This window comes from Neomonachus schauinslandi, chromosome X (assembly GCF_002201575.2).
Source record: "Neomonachus schauinslandi chromosome X, ASM220157v2, whole genome shotgun sequence".
Classification (NCBI taxonomy): Eukaryota; Metazoa; Chordata; class Mammalia; order Carnivora; family Phocidae; genus Neomonachus; species Neomonachus schauinslandi.
The window spans coordinates 83,772,239-83,794,376 of record NC_058419.1 but is presented as its reverse complement, the minus strand read 5'-3'; the positions used below and the strand labels follow the sequence as shown (position 1 = coordinate 83,794,376).

At 39.8% G+C, this 22,138-nt stretch overlaps 1 protein-coding gene across 1 annotated transcript in view; it reads left to right on the top strand.

Annotated features, from left to right (window-relative positions):
• Positions 1-14,619: 14,619 nt before the first annotated feature.
• The window catches only part of CCNB3 (cyclin B3), a 46,907-nt gene continuing 39,388 nt past the window's right edge, over positions 14,620-22,138 (top strand). The window contains exons 1-2 of the mRNA XM_021678724.2: positions 14,620-14,715; positions 17,147-17,233. Coding sequence (XP_021534399.1) covers positions 14,620-14,715; positions 17,147-17,233 — 183 coding nt within the window. The remainder of the gene's footprint in view (positions 14,716-17,146; positions 17,234-22,138) is intronic.

Here is a 22,138-nt window from a genome sequence, read left to right as displayed (position 1 = left end):
CTCCTCCCTCTTATAATTGGGAAATTTCCCTCCTCTGATTTCCTAGAACATTTGCTTCTTGTCTGTGTAATTCATCTGACATTTAGTAGGTCTGGCCTGGTAGAGTTAATTAACTTTTCCTATCCCTGGATCACCTGCGTTGAAAGCCTGGAGGGCGGCGTCTCTGTCTCTCATCGTATCCGCCACAATACTGGGCACACGGCTGGGCTCAAGAACAAATAAATGACGGTTTTTGGAATTTCAGGCAGCGAACAGTTCAGAAGCCACGGGGTCCTGGAATCCGTAGTAATATTTCAGTGGGCAGTCTACTTCCGAGAGCAACACTTCCCACACTTATGTGTGCCTCAGAACCACCTGGAGCACTTGTGAAAACAGGTAGTTGGGCTCCATCGCAGACGTTTTTAGTCTGCGGGGCTGGAGCGGGGCCTGAAAATTTGCCCGCTACTGTGTTCTACGTGCGTCATCTCATTTTTCGGAAACGGGTGCTATTTTAATCCGGATTTTTGTCAGTGGGGGGGGGGGGGGGGGGGGGGGGGGGTGGTCCGGCTAGACGAGGCACTACCCACTTCCATCATTTTGGAGGTGGGTGTGCGTGTGCGCGCGCAGAGAGTGGTACCCCTTTTCTTTCTTCTAGGGTCCGAAGAGAAATTTCCAGAGAAAAAGAAATGGCTAAGGGGTCCCTACTCTGATCTTTTGGCCCCATCTGGTGGTTTCGAGGCTGACTGAACGAAGCGCTGATCCGTTAGCCCCCCCTGCTGGTGACAATGGTGGGGTCGGACGGCGGCCTCCGGGACCCATTTGCGGAGGCGGCTTTTGCTGGAGGCGGTTGCTCTGAGGCCGTGTTCCTGAGGCGGTTAGTCACTTATTGGGGCCCTCATCCGTGTTTGGTTTTTGTGTCTTGTTTTGTTTGTTTCTGTTTCCTACTACTCGGGGGGAGTCCCTTTACAAAGCCGAGGGTTTGTGTCAGTCCGTCGTCGATGGTTTGTTCGAGGTACAACTTAATTTTCTAGGCATTTAAAAGAGCCTTTCGCCTTCCGTATGTAAGTACGTCGACGTATTTTGTGTCAGAGCTGGAGATGTAGCTGAGGAAGCTAGGCTATGAATCGCATTTTTTTTTTTCCTGTCAGACCAACAAACTTGTCTCGAATGTCTGACGAAAAGTACTAAAATATAGTATCAACTGGCGACAACGTTTTTTTTAAAAAAAATTTACTGACTTGGGGGGGGGGGGGGGGGGGGGGGGGCAGCGGGAGAAGCAGGCTCCCGGCTGAGCAGGGAGCCCGATGTGGGGCTTGAACCCAGGACCCCGGGATCATGACCTGAGGACTGAGGCGCGACTGAGCCACCCAAGCGCCTGGCGACAAAACTTTTAATCCTCTCCTCTGTTGGTGTCTTTGTCAGTGAATGAATGTTTTAAGGCAAGACTCTTGGAGGAGAGGAAGGGGATCTGGAAGCGGGAAGCCTTTCGAGTTCCCTCATGGTATTGGTAGGCATCCCTCCCGCCCCCAGCGACTCTGTTAAGGATCCCCCAGGTTTTAGGGACGTTAAAATGGGATGGAGACTGGCCTAGTCTTCAGCTTGGTCATGTCCTTGCCCCGTGGGGGTGTCAGGCTGAGACCCGTGCCTGTGGCTCTCAAATCGAGAGGGTAAATGGAGGTAATGAGTCCATGTAGCCACTAGGAGGTCGCCCCTGCTTGGAAAACGTGTTTCCAGAAGGTAGGCGATCACCCCTTTACCGAAGCCCGTTTTGCCAAGGCATTCCTCAAATTAAAAGGGAAATTGGTGATTCCTCCCTTATAGAATCACTCCCCACCCTAAAAACCGCACTTTTTGTGTGTGTTAATATTTATTGATACATTTCCTTCAGAAAACATGTTTATAGGTTCAAAGAAAGCAGTGTCTGTTCTATTTCATTATGAGCTTTATCTTTACAAATGCTTGAGGAGAACGACTGTGTGTTACTGATTTTCATTTATCCTGCAAGGGACATCACTAGGTTCAAGAATTGCCATGCCCAGAACCATATAGAAGTGCTTGGCCATGGCCAAGAAGGTTGAATCACCTCGGTCCGAACTGCCTGGCTTATTGCAGCAACTTCCTAACTGGTTCTACTGAGTCTTTTCTTGCTACTCTTAAACAGAATTTTTTTTTGAAAGAACCAATATATTTTTATTAGCTAGTTATTTTTAAAACAGCTTTATTAAAATAGAATTCGAATACCACGTAGTTCACCTCTTTAAAGTGTACAACTCAATGATTCTTAGTATATTCACAGAGTTGTGGAACTATCACCATAATCAACTTTAGAACATTTTCATCACCAAAAAAAGAAACCTCATACCCTGTAGCCATCACGCCCCAGCTCCCCTAACCCTATACCTACCCAGCCTTAGGCAATCACTAATTTTCTTTCTGTCTCTATAGATCAGCCTATTTTGGACATTTAATATAAATGAAATTATTTGGTATTGTGGTCTTTTGTGACTGACTTCTTTCATTTAGCATAACTTTTCCCGGTATAGAGTTGTGACATGTGTGAAATGATGTTTACAAGGGACTCTAGTTAGATACTTGATGCCAAGGATTTTTGCTGGAGGCTGGTCGTGCAGGCAACCCTCTGCCTAGTACATACCAAAATTCCAAAGTCCCAGGAGGAAATCTCGTGTTCACCATAAGCCATATTGTTTGCACAATGAAGGTACAATGAACTACTTTTATGGGTTAGGGTGGTGGGAATCCTCCCCAAATCCAAGTTCCTAGATCCTAGCTAAGGATCAACCTTGCCTGCAGGATTTTCAGATGATAACATTCTCAGGTCTGCTATGTTAACTTTTTTCTACACAGATTTTGATAGAGATTTCGTTGATTCTGTAGATCAATTTGAGAGGGATGCCATCTTAACTAAGTACGTATTTCAGTTGATGAGCATGGGATGTCTTTACATTTATTTAGGTCTTTACTTTTTCTTAATAATGTTTTGTGGTTTTCAGTGTACAAGTCTTGTACTTCTTTTGTTAAATTTATTTCTAAGTAATTGGCTCCTTTTGATGCCATTATAAATGGAATTGGTTTCTTAATTTTATTTTCAGATAGTTCCTTGCAAGGCTATAGAAATACAATTGAGTTTTGTATATTGATTTTACAGCCTTGAGCTCATTTATTAGTTTTAATAGTTTTCTTATTTTTGTGGATTCCTTAGCCTGTTAATGTGATAGATTATGTGGATTGATTTTTTGAACCAGTCTCGCATCCCTGGAATAAACCCCACTTGGTCATGGTATATAATATTTTTTATAATTGCTAAATTCTATTTGCTAATATCTTGTTGAAGATTTTGCATCTCTTTTCATGAGGGAAGATTGGTATGTGTTTTTCTTTTTTCGTAGTCTTTGCTTTCGATATCACGGTAGAAGTGTTTTCATATGAGTTGGGAAGTGTTCCCTCCTCTTTATTTTCTGGAAGAGATGGTGTAGAATTGGTGTTAATTATTCTTTAAAGATTTAGTTTAATTCTCCAGTGAAATAATCTTGGCCTAGAGACTTCTTTTTTTGAGAATTTTAAAATTACAAATTGACTTTCTTTAAAACTATGGAGCTATTCAGATGATGTATTTCATATTGGGTATATCGTGGTAGTTTGTGATTTCCAAAGAATTTGTCCATTTCAATTAAATTGTGAAATTTATGTGTATAGAGCTCATAGTATTCCCTCATTATGCTTTGGATGTCAGTAAGGTTGCTGTGTCTTCTTTGTGGATTGACCCATTTATCATTATGTAATATTTCTCCGTGTCTATGCTAATTTACTTTGCTCTGAAGTTTACTTTATCTGATATTAATATAGCTACACTGGCTTTCTTTTTAAAAAATTTGTTTTGCCAAACAAATTTTCAATTTTTAGCTATTAAAAATTATTGAGGCTTTTGCTATCTTTAATTTTTTTGGTCCTGCTTAGAAAAATTTTTCCTTCCGAAGGTTATAAAAGTATTCTTTTATATTTTGTCTAGTATTTCCATGGTTTCATTCTCACAATTAAATCTTGGATCCATCTGGAATATATTTTCATGTAAAAGTAAAGTAGATAATAGCAGATCTTTTCTATCGGTTTTTTTTTTATGTTATGTTAATCACCATACATTACATCATTAGTTTTTGATGTAGTGTCTTTTCTATCGGGTTTTAATATGAGGGATGTAGCGGGGAGGAGAAAGGAGAGTTTATGAGAATGTTGTCTGCCTGGGAAGAGGGAAATATTGGAAAGTGATAGAGTCAAAGGGCTATTTCCTCTTTTCTCAGTGTTCTCTCTGAGTGGAACACGAAGGAGAGGTTAAGTCAACTGGAGGTGTGAAGGTTGAGAGAAAAACAAACAAACATTTTTGGAAATGTTCTTTTGCTCAATAACTTTTTTGTTTTTTGAAAAGCGGGAAGAATAGGAAAAATGAAATGGCTTCTTTTGTAATTTTTATATTGCTGTTGTTTTGGTAGATAGAACTTTTCCTCTCTTCACTAAAGAAGGGCTTACAGTCTTTTATTTGCCACAGTACTGGAAGTCTTAACTATAGAAATCAGACACGGAAAAGAAATACATATCACCCAAATTGGTAAAGAAGTAAAACTGTAATTATTTGCAGATGACATGATACTATGTATAGAAAATTCTAAAGACTCCACCAGAAAGCTATTAGAACTAATAAATTCAGTAAGGTTGTAGGATACAGAATTAATATACAGAAATCTGTGGCTTTCTATACACTAATTATGGAGTAGCAGAAAGAGAAATTAAGAAAAACAATCCCATTTACAATTACACTAAAAGGAATAAAATACCTAGGAACAAATTGAACCAAAGAGGTGAAAGACCTATACTGTGAAAACTATGAAACATTGATGAACAAAATTGAAGACAACACAGACAAATGGAAAAATATATCATGATCATGGGTTGGAAGAATTAATATTGTTAAAATGTCTGGGCACCTGGGAAGCTCAATAGGTTAAGCATCTGACTCTCGATTTTGGCTCAGGTCATGATCTCAGGGTCTTGAGATTGAGCCCTGTGTCGGGCTCTGCACTGAGCATGGAGCCTACGTGAGATTCTCTCTCTCCCTCTGCCCTTAACCCTGCTCATGCTCTCTCTCTCTCTCTCTCTCTCAAAAAAGATATTGTTAAAATGTCCATACTAACCCAAGCAATCTATAGATTCATTGCAATCCCTAACAAAATACCAACAGCATTTTTAGTAAAGATTTTATTTATTTATTTGAGAGAGAGAGCGAGAGAGCACAAGCAGGAGGAGCAGCAGAGGGAGAGGGAGAAACAGGCTTCCTGGGATCATGACCTGAGCGGAAGGCAGAGGCCCAACCAACTGAGCCACCCAGGTGCCCCACTGACAGCATTTTTTACAGAACTAGAATAATCCTAAAATTTGTATGGAACCACAAAAGACCCCATATAGCCAAAGCAATCTTTTTTTAAAAATTTTTTATTGTTACGTTAATCACCATACATTACATCATTAGTCTTTGATGTAGTGTTCCATGATTCATTGTTTGTGTATAATACCCAGTGCTCCATGCAGAACGTGCCTTCTTTAATACCCATCACCAGGCTAACCCATCCTCCCACCCCTCTCCCCTCTAGAACCCTCAGTTTGTTTTTCAGAGTCTATCGTCTCTCATGGTTCGTCTCCCCCTCCGATTTCCCCTCCTTCATTCTTCCCCTCCTGCTATCTTCTTATTCTTTTTTTTCTTAACATATAATGTATTATTTGTCTCAGAGGTACAGATCTGTGATTTAACAGTCTTACACAATTCACAGCACTCACCATAGCACATACCCTCCCCAATGTCTATCACCCAGTCACCCCATCCCTCCCACCCCCCACCACTCCAGCAACCCTCAGTTTGTTTCCTGAGATTAAGAATTCCTCATATCAGTGAGGTCATATGATACATGTCTTTCTCTGATTGACTTATTTCGCTCAGCGTAACACCCTCCAGTTCCATCCACGTCATTGCAAATGGCAAGATCTCATTCCTTTTGATTAGCCAAAGCAATCTTGAGGAAGAAGAACAAAGCTGGAGGTATCATAATCCCTGATTTCAAATTTTACTGCAAAGCTATAGTAATCAAAACAGTATTGTCCTGGCACAAAGATAGACACATAGATCAATGGAATAGGATAGAGAGCCCAGAAATAAATCCATGCTTATATGGTCAATTAATCTATGACAAAGGAGGGAAGAATATACAATGGGGAAAAGACAGTCTTTTCAATAAATGGCATTGGAAAAATGGGACAGCTATATGCAAAAGAGTGAAATGGGACCCCTTTCTTACACCATATACAAAAATAAACTCAAAGTAGATTAAAGACCCAAATGTGAGACCTGAAACCATAGAATTCCTGAAAGAAAGCATAGGCAGTAATATCTTGGGCATCAGTCTTGGAAACATATTTATGTTTCTCAGGCAAGGGAAACAAAAGCAAAAATGAACTGTTGGGACTAAACCAAAATATAAAAGGTTACACACAGTGAATGAAACCATCAACAAAATGAAAAGGCAACCTACTGAATGGGAGAAAATATTTGCAAATGCTATGTTTGATAAACAGTATCCAAAATATATAAAGAACTTATACAACCCCACACCAACAAACCAAATAATCCAATGAAAAAATGAGCAGAGGACCTGAGTAGACATTTTTCCAATGAAGACATACAGATAGCTAACAGACACATGAGAAGGTGCTGAACTCACTGATCATCAGGGAAAAGAAAATCAAAACCACAATGAGATCTCACTTTGCAACCAGTCAGAATGGCTAGTATCAAAAAAAATAAGAACAAGTATTGACAAGAATGTGGAGAAAAGGGAACCCTCATGTGCCATTTGTGGGAATGTAAATTGGTGCAACCACTGTGGAAAATAGTATGGAGGTTTCTCAAAAAATTAAAAATAGACATATCATATTATCAAGTAATTCCACTACTGAGTATTTACACAAAGTAATGAAAACACTAACTTGAAGAGATACATATGCACCCCTATGTTTATTGCAGCATTATTTACAATAGCCAAGAAATGGAAGCAACCTAAGTGTCCACTGATAGATGAATAAAGAAGATATTTGTGTGTGTGTGTGTGTATAACAGAATAGTACTCAGCTGTAAAAAAGAATGAGATCTTGCCATTTATGACAACATGAATGGATGTAGAGGATGTAATGTTAAGTGAAATAAGTCAAAGAAAGACAAATACCATATGATTTCACTTATATGTGGAATCTCAAAAACAAAACAAATGAACAAACAAAATAGAAACAGACTCATAAAGAAAGAACAAATTGGTGGTTGTTGGAAGGAGGGGATGGGTAAAGTAGGTGAAGGTACAAACTTCCAGTTTTAAAATAAAAGTCAGGGAAATTGAAAGTACAGCACAGGGAATATTATATTATTATAATCATGTTGTGTGTTGACAAATGGTAACTACAATTATCATGGTGATCATTGTGTAATGTATAGAATTGTCAAATCACTATATTGTACCCCTGAAACTAAGATCATATTGTATGTCAACTATACTTGAATAATAAAAATTAAAGAAAATAAAGAAGACTTAAAGTGACTTGGGTTAACACTGTATTTCTTCTTTAGTGCATCCCAGTGGGGCACTTGTCCACAGTGATTACCCTTAAAAGAAGATACTAAATTGCTTAGTTAACAAATATTTTTTAATCATTATCAAAGAGGCAGGTATAGGGTAATGAATATGTGTTTGTCTCTGAAATCAGATTGCTTGGGTTTAAATCCCAGTCCAATAACTTGCTAGCTGTGTGATCTCAGGCAAGTTACTAAACTTCTCTGTACTCCAAGTTTCTCTTCTGCAAAATGGGGATATTAACACCTCATTGTATTATTGTTAGTCTCAGAACAGCATCAAACATAGAGTAAGCAATTGATAAATATTAACTATTATTAATGCTAATGACTGGAGATAGAGCACAATGGATATGGTCCATATAGTTATGGGTCTTGTATTCTTTTTGTTTTGTTCTATTTTTTTATTATACATTTTAGTTTTTTTATTTTTAGAATTTTAAAAATTATAATTAAAGTATAGTTGAAATATATTAGTTTTAGGTATATGACATAGTGATTCAATAATTACATACATCACAAAATGCTCACCACAATAAGTGTAGTTACCATCTGTCACCATATAAAGTTATTACAATATTATTGACTATATTCCTTACACTTTACTTTTCATCCTTGTGACTGGAAGTTTTTACCTCTTAATCCCCTTTATCTGTCCCCCCCCCCACACAGCTACCAGTTCATTCTCTTTATTATTTATTTATTTATTATTTTTTATTATTATGTCCAATTAGCCAACATAGAGTACATCATTAGTTTTTGATGTAGTGTTCAACGATTCATTAGTTGTGTATAACACCCAGTGCTCATCACAACACGTGCCCTCCTTAATACCCATCACCTGGTTACCCCACGCCCCCACCCACCTCACTTCTGTAACCCTCAGTTTGTTTCCCAGAGTCCAGAGTCTCTCATGGTTTGTCTCCCTCTCTGATTTCTTCCCATTCAGTTTTCCCTCCCTTCCCCTGTGGTCCTCTGTGCTATTCCTTATATTCCACATATGAGTGAAACCATATGATAATTGTCTTTCTCTGCTTGACTTATTTCACTTAGCATAATACCCTCCAGTTCCATCCATGTTGATGCAAATGGTAGGTATTCATCTTTTCTGATGGCTGGGTAATAGTCCATTGTATATATGAAGTACATCTTTCTTTCTGAGTCTGTTTCTGTTTTTTTTTTTGTTTGTTCATTTGTTGTTTTTTATATTCCACATATAAGTGAAATCATAAGGTATCTGTCTTTCTCTGTAGGACTTACTTCACTTAGCATAATACTCTCTAGGTAAGGACCTTGCATTCCTGAGTGAGGAGATAGGTTAAAAATTACAAATAGCAATAATTACTCTAAAATAAATGTAAGGGGCTGAGATAGAGTATAAAGGAGTGGGAGGAGAATACTACTTTAGATAACATGGTAAGAGAAAGCCTCTCTGAAGAGGGGGCTTTAAGCTGAGAGTTGAAGCATCAGAAAAAAACAAGTAATTTTAAGAATGGAGGGAAGAATGTTCCAGGCAGTGGGAACATCATGTACAAAGATTCTGAAGAGAAGGATTTTATTATATTCAAAGCCCTGAAAGAAGACCATTATGGCTGGAATGTAGTGAACAAGAAAGAGTGGTATGAGATGAGGTTGATGATATAGGCAAGACTTTGTAGATCACAGTAAGGAGTTTGGATATTAAGTTCTGTGGGAAACCACTAAAGCATGAGAGAAAGATGATATATTTTTTCTTTTCTTTTTTTTTTTTTTAAAGATTGATCTTGTATTGTATTCACATTAGAGAAGATCAAGATTGGAAAGGGGGAGAGCAGCTTGGAGGCTCTTGACAGTGGTCCAGATGAGAGACTGTGGTGGCAGTGGAGGTGGAGAGAAGTGGATGGATATAAGGTATAATTTTAAGGTAGAATCAATAGGACTTGTTGAAGGATTGGATATGGGAAGGTAAGGTGATGGAAGAGAGTTTGAATCGAGGATGATACCCAGGTTTCTGGCTTGATTAACAAGTTTGATGTGGTACCAATTTTTGAAATGGGAGATATTGGAAGAAGGATCAGCTTTGGTAAACATTGTGAACATATTGAGTTTGAGTTGTCTATCAGACATCCAAGCGGAGATGTGTTGTAGTCATTTGGATTTATGAATCTGGAGTTCAGGGCCAGCTTTTAGATGATATTTAAAGTCGTGGCTCTGGATGAGATAACCTAGGGAGATTGAAAAGAGAAGAGGGTCTGGGATCATGTGAATATTCCACTTTTAATGTAGAAGCTGTGAGATACTAAAAGGAGAATGGGCTGATAGTAAAGGCAGGGATGTAGTTTAGTGGTAGAGTAGCTAGCTGCTGTGTATGCAGCAAGTCCTGAATTTTATCCTTGGTATCTCCATTTACTCTTTGCATCTTCAGAGGATAGGGCAGGGCTGTTAATTCTTCCAAGTCTTTTGTCAATTACTCATATATAGTTTTTCTAGCTCCTGGAACAAAGCAGGTGCTCAGTAACTGTTGGATGAATGAATGGATGAATGAATGAATGAGTGAGTGAATGAGTGAGTGAAATGAATGAGAATATCTAGTTGTAATACCTGCTTTGCCACAATGCAGGTTTGTGATATTGGGCAGTTAGCAAGCTACAATTTTGTTATCTGTAAAATGGCACTAATAAAAGTACCTATCTTTTTGGACAGGATTTAAAAGAATAAAAATTTATAGCATTTAGCACAGAGCTAGTGGTAAATTAATGTTAGCTACTATTAGCTCTACTGCACTTTGGGTGCTTATCCATAAAATAGGGGCAATAATTTCTGCCCTGATTCCCTCACAAGGCCATTTGTGAAGCCAGCAGGAGTTAACATTTGACTCTACAGAGGGTTGTTAATGTTTTAATTGGTCTGAATCTGCATTACGCAGCCACTCTCGTCCCCATCCTCCGGCAGGATTATTTAAATAAAAACGCCTCTTTAAATTGACCCAGTACTCGGCTGGTCAGCCCTGCCGGGTTCAGCCAGTTGTACTCGAAGCCACGCCCCAATGCGAAGGCTATTAGCCGCCCAGTTCAATTTAAAAATACCCAGCTCCGCCCCTCCGTGCTAGGGGCGCACACGCTCCAACGGTGCCCGCTGATTGGCCCCTGCTGGCCAATCTCCACTGCGCTTCCTCCTGGGGCTGTAATTTTCAAAATTCGCTACTGGGCAGATTGGAGCGAGCCCAGGCCAGGTTGAGAAGGACACAGGTCGCTACAACGCGGAGCTCCGTTCATTTCCCGGGCCTCTCCTGGTCTAGGAGTGCGTCCATGATCTTCATGTTCTGCCCTCAATCTCGGTGTGAGGTAGGCGCCTTTGGGCTTATACGGCCCGCTCGAATGCCCGGCCCTGTCGCAAGCGGGTTGATGCCTGAGCACTACTCCAGCCCCTTGTGAACACGCTGTCTTCTCTCGCCGGCAAGCAAGGCATCCCTGCCATGAAACCTTTGTTTTGTTCTGCTGTCAGTCAGCAGTTTGTGCGAAGTTGGGCAGGGAATGTGTTTTAGAGGGTGAGATGGCAAAAGAAATGGGACTGTGTCCTAGCTTTCAGATAGAGCGACCAGTACACATGCCTGAATCAGAGTACATTTACAAAACGTCTTTTCACAAGTGAAAGTGTGGAGGATCAGTTTCATCCACAGGATGTATTTAAGTCAGAGAGTGCTACTTGTGGGATGTCTTTGAATTACAGGTTGGAGGATATGAAAAAGGATGGAAACGTGTGCTCTCTCCTTTGTTACCGCTTTTATCTCCACTGGCTCTCTTCTATCCCATGTTCCAACCGCTGCAGCTCTGGGCTTTCCCACTTCTCTGTGCTTTGGTCCACTTAGGATCCTAGAATGTCAGAGGCCAAAGGACCCTAGAACAGTGCTTTTTAAACTTTGAAGTGCATACAAATCACCTGGGGGATATTGTTAACTTGCACTTTCAGATTTGGTAGGTCTAGCTTGGGGCCTGGGATTTTAAATTGCTAACAAGCTCCCAGGTGATGCTAATGTTGCTGATCTGTTGACCATGGTTGGACTAGCTAGGAGGCTCCGGTCCCATGGCCTCATTTTCTTAGGTGGGGAAACAAAGGCCTAGAGAGGGAAAAGGGACTTGCCTAGCATCATCCAGCCAGCCAGGGGCAGAATCAGAGAGCCTAGGCATTCTTCCCAGCCCAGTGCTGCTTTCATGGACACCGTGCTGCATTCTCTCCCCAGTGTCTTGCTGTCTGTAACCTGCTTTTAGATATAAAATGAAGTTGCTGTTGTTTCCTGTAGACTGTCTTGATCTACAGTCTTGGAGTCTAAGCAACGGGGCTTCTAAATGAGCCAACTTGCCCCTGTTTGGGTTTTAGCACCAGCCTGGGATGCGCAATGGAGTCTCCCACACTTATCAGTGTATATGTACGGAAGATGGAAAGTCTGGAAAGTGGAAAGGATTCTCATTTTCTCGTCCAAGTAAGGCCCCGTTCTGTAGGTGGTAGAAGTCAATAATGTTCTGCTGAATGTCCCTTAATGAAAGCTTGTTTTTAGTGGAGTCAATCCCCTCCCCCTTCCTAATGGCAGAGAAACTAGTTACTTAAGTCACTGTGTGTGTGTCCCCCAAAACAAGTGATTAGTGTCCAGGATAATGAAGGTGGTGTATGAATATCATCTGGATAACCTTATTCTCTCTGAGGTTTAGTTACCCTGTGATGTCATCAGCTGGAAGTTTTCTAGCCTGTTGAATTCAGTCTATTTTTTCTTTCCCCTTGAAAGATGAAAGTTTCAGGACATGAGTCTTTGGTCATCCATAAAAAAATTGTCCGAGGTGTGAATAATAACAGCAGAGTAAGTGGTTTTCATACAGTGCATTTAAGGGTGGGTGCACCCAATTTGGCTTTATTGCTGCTCGGCTGAGTTTTGAAAGATGAGATGGAAAATAGGTTTGGATTTGGGGGAAGAGAGGGAAAGTAAGATGCACCACTTATTTTGAGGGCCTACCATGGGTTAGGTTTCACACATACAAATTTACTTTGGAGTCATATGTTGCTTCTGCAAGTAAATGGTGGTATACCTCTATTGCAAATGAGAAAATTAAGCCTCAAAGATGTTAAGCTGTCTGGTTTAGAAACCCAGTTGCTTTTTAAAAAAAATACCTGCTCATTCTGTCTCCTTACACTACCACAGTACAGCCTTTTGATTTGGACCATGGACTGTTTTGGAGTGCTTTTGAGTATGATTGGAGAGACTTCATGGTATTTTAGAAAGAGCCCTGGAAAGAGCTGGGTGTCCTATACGGCTCAGTAGTTTGTCCTGTGTAGTAAGTCACTTAACACACCGAGGCCTCTAAAATGGGAAGAATTGTATTTGTACTGTGTACCCCCACAGTTTTGTTGTGAGGATCAACTGAGGTAATAAATGTGAAGGCACATACTTGTACTGACTTTTCCTGAGTGACAAAATGTTTAATACTTCTTCATCCAAAATCAGCCTTTCTCCTTTCTTAAACCTTCCCCTCAAGCTGCAGTCTTCTCTGCTTCCCTTTCTTACCAGCCTGCCTCCAGCGTAGCATTCAGCCCCTTTCTAACTCCTCCCCAATACATTTTTTATACTCTACACTTCAGGAAACTTGGGTGTCCCTGCATCTGCCATGCTCGACGTGTTCAAGTCTCTGCCTGGGCTCAGGCTTTCTTTGCCGGGAAAGCTCCCCAGTCTACTTGGGAACCTCTTTGTCATTTAAATCTAGATTATATATGATCTCCGCTATGAAGCCTTCTCCCACCCCTTTCCCTGACAAGATTATCCACTTTGCATTGTGTTTCTGTAGTTCTTTGTATTTACTTTTATTAAATCATTTGCCACATTTTTATGTTACATTTAGAGCTGTGCTTGTGAATACTTATAGGATAAGATGCATGATTTATTTGCATTAATATCTCCATTGCTGGAAATATTTGGTACAGAATGGTAAGCTTGTTGCATTGCCTGTAGGGTCTCACTTCCAGGAGCCTGTTCTTTGTCAAATGCATTTGAATTTGGAGATTGAATGTGGGTGAGGTTGGAAGGGCAGTTGCATCTGAGTGGGAAGGGCCTCTTGTATATCCAAAAACAGATTCCTCCTAATAATGCATTTGCTCGTAAGACACATAATTATATCCTAACTATTGAGGACTCACAAGAAAGAACCATAAAAAACATAGAATGGGGTCTCCCACCAAGATGGGACAAAGATAGGACTCTCTCAAGGGCTGTAATGATGGTTAAATTTTTATGTCAAGTGATTTTCAATAAGTTAGTTCCTTCTATTGTTATCTCATCTTTTGATTTTTTTTTTTTTTTTTCCTACCAAGTGTCTCTGGAACTGGATTATGGTTTCTTTTGGTTGAATGCAGTCTTTGAATACTCTGGCCTATCATGCATATATGTGTGTGCAGTGTATTCTTGCATCTTCTCTGTAGCATCATTGTAATTGCTGTGCCAGGACCCTGTGCCTTTTAAAGAACCTTAACCCTTCCAGCTGGCTTCCATACTATATGATCTGCATGTTCTTGATCGTTTTTAATGCAAAACACTCATGTGACTTGTTCCTAGTGTTCCCAGGCCTAAACTAGGAGGTAGGCCACAGTTCCAGTGCCCACAGAGGATGACAGGCACTGTGCTGGACTTTTTATATAGAGTATCTCGTTTAATTGGAACAGTGCCCTGCAGAGGTAGGTATACTTATCTCCATTTTACAGATGAGCTAACTGAAGCCCAGGGAGTTTGTCACTTGCCTAAGGCTAATTGTGGTAGAACTAAGATTTAAACACAGATCTGCCTAACTCAAAGTATATTTTCTTCTAGAGATGCTGTAGAGAGACTGGGTATTCTCAGGGGTTTTTGGAGTATTCTGCGAAGTGTCTGGTGAATGGTGTTTGAAAGAGTCCCTTTCTGATTGCAGCCCTATCTTGGATAGACACTGCTGAACCTGTGAGAGATGCCACTGCCTCTACCATCCCGAAGCTCCAAACCTGAGACTAAGAAATCACAGTCGAGCAAAATTGTGCCCGGTGATCATGGCCAATCTGAAAAGGTTAGAGCAAGCTGTCTCTCCCAACAGTGTCTCGAGTAGCTTCTTTCTGTGTTGGCTCAGTCCCTGTCCTCACCCCTAAATCTTTCTGAGTATGTGTTGTTTAATCTGAGAAGTTGGGAAGGAGTGGTAGCGCTTGTAGTTTAAGAAGACCAGCAAATTAGAACTTGGATTCTAAGTGTGAACTCTCCTTTCCCATATATGCATAGCTGAAATGAAGGGTGTCCTTCACAACCTTCAGAAGCAAATAATACTCAGCCCTTGTTAATGATCACGTCTTATACTCTTAGTGTCTGGGAGATGTTCAAAGTACCTTGCTGGGAGGCTGCTTAGTGCATCCTGGGGGAGACTATGAAGCTAATCTTCAACAAATGTATTATCATGGCTTTTTATAGCTATTAAATTTGAAGACGGTGTCCATTTTGACCTTGTGGATAGTTTGACATTCCGACCCTGGGATGTTCTTTGTTCATCACCATACATATTTTAACCAGAGTTTTACTAATACTGATGAATTGTCATTAAGGGAGTATTTCCTGGAGCAAACATCATTAGGCCAATTTTATTTCCTTGATTGGTTTTCTCTCAGCATAGATAAACATTTTCTAATCATTTTCATTTTTTCGTTTTACTAAAATGATTTTCATGGAGGGGCTAGATTTTTTTTATATATAAATTTGCAAGAAAGATTTGATTCATCGATCAGATTTTTGTCTATATTGAATTTGCTGATTAGAGTTCTGCCATAATAAGTTTTCTTTTGTGGCAATTATTTTTCTAAATCCAGCTTTCTGGGGGCACATTTTGTAAATCTAAGTTTTATTGAGTTCACTTTTTTTTTTTTTTAAAGATTTTTTATTTATTTATTTGAGAGAGAGAGAATGAGAGACAGAGAGCATGAGAGGGAGGAGGGTCAGAGGGAGAAGCAGACTCCCTGCCGAGCAGGGAGCCCGATGCGGGACTTGATCCCGGGACTCCAGGATCATGACCTGAGCCGAAGGCAGTCGCTTAACCAACTGAGCCACCCAGGCGCCCCTATTGAGTTCACTTTTATCTGTGAATTTTATTTGGGGCTGATTATTTCTACTGGTAGTATTAAGTGGGAATTGGATTATTTCTACTGGTAATATTAAGTGGGAATTGGATAGCAGACTGACAGTTTATTTCTTAGCTAATTTGTGAGATTTGTGTAACCACCAAATATTTTTGCTAATTATTTCCACTAGGATTATTTACCATGAACTAGATAAAAGACTAATAGTTTACTGATTTCTTAGCTTAATCAATTAGAAAATAGAAGTAATTCTTCTTGGCTCTTTCAGGATTGCTCTGCTGTACTAGATTGGTCTATTGTACTATGAATCCAATTCTCTAAACTTCTGATCACTTACTGTGTCATGTACTAACTGTTCATGATGTAGATGAAGAACAGAGCAAATAGATGGTGTGACCCTAATGCTCTGCTTCACATTATAGCAATTCTCTGATAAAAGTAGGGCAGAGTTCTCATTTCATAGAGGAGATTTAATACTTAGGAGACCTTCACCAAAGAAAAACTGTTAATGAGTAGAAGAGCACTACAGTGTGATTTACCCTAACCTGTAGCCCCATAGAGATGGTTGTCATTCACTTGGGAGATGGGTAAGGCATGCACAGATAAACAACACCTAGAAAGAAAGCCCCTTTTGCTCCAAAATAGTCACCTCTCCTCCCATCTGCTACCTCTCCTTCATAGACACTAACAATTAGAGGTTAATATGGATTATCAAACTCCTTTCTCAAAACACAGAATTTGGGCCACCCAGGCGCCTCTATACAGACTTTCAAAAATATGTATTCTCTTATTTGATCCTCAAATAAGGTAGGTTTTCATTCCAATTTTACTGATAAGCAAATTGAGGCTGAAAGAGTAAGCGATTTGTCCAAGGTCAGCAGCTAGTAAAGAGGTAATCCTGGACCGATATCTAGGTATATGTGTTATTGTCCTTATTGGGACTATCTTAAATACTTAATGTAAGAGATACTTAAATATTTGTTAAATTATTGAACTGATTTACTTGAGTGCATCCATATTAAAGGAATGACTGGGAATGGCAGGGTGGTGGTGGTTGTTAATCTTTGATCAGATAACCATAAAGATGAGAGAACTAAGAGGGAAAACTAGCTTTACCAAGCTATTTTGCTCATTCTAGGGGTTACACTGAAGGTCATCATCCTAGTTTTGTCCCCATGATCAATGATTACCTCCTTTAGGGACTCTCTAAGCAGCAGTGAGTGCCAAAATTTCCTTTTGTTGTAGTTTTTTGGGGTTTATTATATACATCTCCAGTTGCTTGGAGATTCTGGAGTTTGCCCCTGAGCCCCAAAGATGACCCGAAGTCCCTGAAAAGTGTTCATGATTGGATATACTCATTTACCTCTTTTACTTTTTTAGAGAGGGGAGAATTACCAAGCAAAGATCTCTTCATGTTCACCTAAGAGACGATGCAAAAAGAGATCAGCTTTTGAAGATCTCACCAATGTGAGTATGCTAGTCCAATCCCTTGCTGTGGTTTTGCATATGGCTGAGATAACCTCTTCCTTAAGGGATCTTTCTGGGTTACCAGACCCTGACCCTCTCTAGAATGTTGAGAGCCAATTATACTTGGAATCGATGATCCAATTTCAGAAGCTGCAGGAGCTCTTCTGCTGGCACATACCATCTGGATTAATTGGTTGAACTTTCTGGAACCAGCAGACAGAGTGATTATCAGATATGAAATTGTAGATAAATATAAGAGCTACGGGATCTTGCATTTAGATTAAGTCCAGACGTGGCTCAACTAGCTGCCTAGGCCTCAGAGGTGAGTATCCTGATGGGTTCATTGTAGTTCAAGGCAGTGTTTATCAATTCAAGCACTATGGGCATTTGGTGAAGTAGTTTTTCTATTGTGTAGGACTGTCCTCAGCCACAACGTCTCTGGCTCCTGGTGTTAAATTCCAGCAGCAACCCATTCATAGTGACAATCAAAAATGCCCCCTGATGTACAGAACCATTGGGGGCCACTGTTCCATAGTCTGGTCTTCAACCATGGAGATTGAGAAACTCAATTTTGATGAGAATTGTTGAGTTCACTCCCTTCTGATATTATTAAGATACCAGCAAAACCCAGAATTGATAGTTAACTGTTACTAATTGAACGTAGAATTGGGCAAGGTAATCTTTGGTCTTAGAGAATAATAACTGATGACTACTGAGGGCTTACCAGGTGCCTGGCACTGTTCTAAGCACTTTTTCCTGATTTAACTCCCTTAGTCCTCATTTATTTCTATAACGTAGATACCATAATTATGTCTACAGATCAGGACTTGCCCAATGTTGCTTTCGAAGTGTTTCATCTAGGATACAGAGAACCCTGGTGAACTATTCCTGCCCTCCATAATAGAGTGTCCTTCTGTAGCTGCAGAATACTTGTATCTACAAGATAATATTTTACCCCCTTGAGCAGGATTGGTTAAGCATTGGCAAAGTTCTCTCCTTTGGATCTCTGCTCTTTAGATGCTGCTGTGTGACCACCTCTGTACTAACATAGTCTCCTCCCCATACAGATTACAACATATATGATTAGGTTACAGCTTTCTGAATAATTTCAGATTTACTGTAGATTGGTTGAAAGAGACCCTTCCCACACAGACCTGTAAGGCTAGATTTGTTTCCTGACTTATTTAACTATGGATCTAGAAACTTGGCTGAAGTAAGGTAGCCACACAAATCGGAAGCAGATGCAGCTCATGGTAGTGTGGCTTCCCTTGGCCCCCACAGTCCCTGATGGAAGAGCGGTGACGTTGTGCAAAGCAAGGTCTCACAGCATATGAGATAATTTCTTGCTATGTCTCAGTCCTTTTTTTTTTTTCGTGAAGTTTATATTGCCATTCATAAAGAACAAACACAAACTAATAGGAAATACAGGCAGATATCATCCAGAGCCCTTCTGGTTCTCCAAATGAATGCAGTATCTGTTAGGCCACATCTATATCCAGAGTGGAAGTGAGAGAAGCAGGGCATCTCTGAGCAGTAGCTCTGCCTCTAGCTTTCCAAAACTCAGAAAGCCCAATTCCCTTTTGCATTCAAGTTTTGAAGATTCACTTTGGTAACCTTGAATGGTCTTTGGTGTTTTCCGGAGAAAGTTCCATCATTACAATGTGCCTAAGCCATTCCTAGGATTGGGCATTTCTGCAGATGTCTGAGCTCATCTATTTGAGGGTTGAGGGCTCCTTTCTCTCTGAATTTTGGGGATTCCCTATATGATTATTTGTTTCTTCCTGTCCGTATTCCTGTCAGTATACTAAGTCTCCATGTCCACACATCTGTTTTTTCCCTCAACATTCACCAGTGAGGTCCTGGCATGCCAAAAGATTTGATCTGTTTTAATTAACCTGCTGTGTTTTTCTTTTCCTCGCCTTTATCATTCCAGCATGGGAAAGACTTTTGGTCTGTAAGAGCTGGTCCTAAGCCAGTAGACAAGGAGATAGGGTCTATATCCACGTTTACCTAAATGATTTTGTGTCAGTAGGACACAATTTTCTTTTCTTTTCTTTTCTTTTCTTTTCTTTTCTTTTCTTTTCTTTTCTTTTCTTTCTTTCTTTTCTTTTCTTTTATGAAACAGTTGTAAGGAAGTGCAGATTAAGGTCCCCTTGAGCTTAGATCTGAGAATATTTGTGCTTTGAACCTTCACATATGGCAAGTAGAGTTTCACCCTGGGTGTTGGGGTCTCCACCTCTCTCGTGCCAAGAATGCAATTCTTTTCCAATTCTGAATCTCAGTTGCACATAGAGGGAGGTTGTAAAACTTTAGGTAAGAAGTTAAAATGAAAACAGTGCCAAACTCTTTGAGGAGCAGAGGTGGATGGCTTGAGGGCCTAAGAACGAATTAATTCCCTGTTGGATTGCAGTTGCTTATTATGATCTGATGATACGAAAGCATATTTTTTAAGTATTTCATTTAGAAATAATTTCAAGTTTACAAAAAGTTGCAAAAATAAAAAGTAATACAAATAATATGCATATACTCTTCACCTAGATTAACTTATAGTTAACATTTTATACCATTTGCTTACATACATCATGGCTTTTTACCCCTAAGTACTTCAGTGTATATTTCGTCAGAGAAATTGTCTTTTTTAAAAAGATTTATTTATTTTAGAGAGAGAAAGAGAGCGTGAGCAGGGGGAGGGGCAAAAGGAGAGGGAGAGAGAGAATCTCAAGCAGACTCCGCGCTGAGTGTGGATCCCAACATGGGGCTCCATCTCATGACCCTGAGATCATGACCTGAGCTGAAACTAAGAGTTGGACGCCCAACTGACTGAGCCACTCAGGCGCCCCAGAGAAATTTCCTTATATAACCACAGTACTGTTAACAACTTTATAAATTTACATTGATACAATATTTTTATGTAATCTATTATCCATATTCCAATTTTTTCAGTTGACCTTATAAGGTCAGTGTTATTATAAGTATTTTTACCTTCCAGTAAATGATCCAGTGTAGTATTATTTGTCATTTCTCTAGCTGCTTTTATTTTTTTATTTTTATTTTTTATTTTTTAAAGATTTTATTTATTTGACAGAGAGAGACAGTGAGAGAGGGAACACAAGCAGGGGGAGTGGGAGAGGGAGAAGCAGGCCTCCCGCCGAGCAGGGAGCCCGATGCGGGGCTTGATCCCAGGACCCTGAGATCATGACCCGAGCCGAAGGCAGTCGCTTAACCAACTGAGCCACCCAGGCGCCCCTCTCTAGCTGCTTTTAAAAAATGTATATATGTATTTTTAAAATTTAAATTCAATTAATTAACATATAATGTATTATTAGTTTCAGAGTCTCTAGCTGCTTTTAATTCTGGAACATTTCCATAGCCTTTCTTTGTTTTTCATTGACATTACCACTTTTGAAAAATACAGTGCCACCTAGACACCCTTTTATTTATATATTTAAAGATTTATTTCTTTATTTGAGAGAGAGAGAGAGAGCATGCACAAAGGGGGAGGGAGAAGCAGACTCCCTTCTGAGCAGGAAGCCGGACTTAGGACTCAATTCCAGGACCCTGAGATCATGACCTGAGCCGAAAGCAGATGCTTAACTGACTGAGACACCTAGGCACCCCTAGACACCCTTTTAAAAATAGGACATTCCTCATTTTGTGTTTGTCTGATGTTTCCATGTGACTAGACTGATGATATACATTGTTGGTTGGGATACTGTATAGGTGATATGCTGTCCTTAGGATATCACATCTGGAGGCACATGATGTCCATCTGTCCCTTATTGGTGATACTAAATTTTGATCACCCAGTCAAGATGTTATCTGGTTTCCCATTGTATAATTACTGTTTATTTTTTTTCCTCTTGCAGCTAGTAAGTGGTGTATGGGACACACTCTTAAGAGCCTGCAAATAACTTACTCTTCATCAAAATTTCCCCTAGATTTAGCATCCATTGATGATTTTTGTCTAAACCAAATCTTTATATGCACATATACATATATGTGTATTTAAACATACATATACATATATCTGTATGCACAGATGCACACACGTATACATATAGCCATATACTCAGATGTATATATACATAGACCTATTTAAGAAATCGTGAATTTACACAGCTCCCATTCCAATACACAGGGTTTTTCCTTGCATTCCCCAATCCATATTTGTATGTTCTTCTTCTACAATGAGGACATCAACACATTTACTCAGTACTGTAACACATCTAAAAGGGTTTCAGAATTACTTCATCCATGCCACCATAATAAACCTGTTAAAAAGAGTTCCAGATTTGGGATGCCTGAGTGGCTTAGTCAGTTGGGCGTCTGCCTTCGGCTCAGGCCATGATCCCAGGATCCTGGGATCGAGTCCCACATCAGGCTCCTTGCTCAGCAGGGAGCCTGCTTCTCCCTCTGCCTGCAGCTCTCCCTGCTTGTGTGCTCTCTCTCTCTCTCTCTCTTTCTCTGATCAATCAATCTTAAAAAAAGAGTTCCAGAATTATTTGCAGTATTCTCTGCCACCCCACAAACCCATCCTGACTGAGAATGTGTATGTTGAGGGTATATAGTCCAAAACTGTGTTTACTTGGATTAGTTGTTTCTTGTATTTTCTTCTGTTTTCTTTTTCTTTTTCCCTTAGTGTGATTATGGTATCTCTTTGGAATATAATTAGGTTCAGTTTGTTTCATTTTAAAGGCATAACTTTTAAATTTATTTTTACTGATATCATTCACAATCTCATGATCTCTTCTACTGTTTGGTAGAATTAGTCATGATTAGAGTTTATGGTGGAGCTCCCCAGAGCCCCATGTTAAATAAATATCCCTTCAGTGATGGGATAGATGTATGACAGGTAGTGTTGTGTTAGAGGCCTACCCTGAAAAGCTAGTTGATCTTGGTATACCC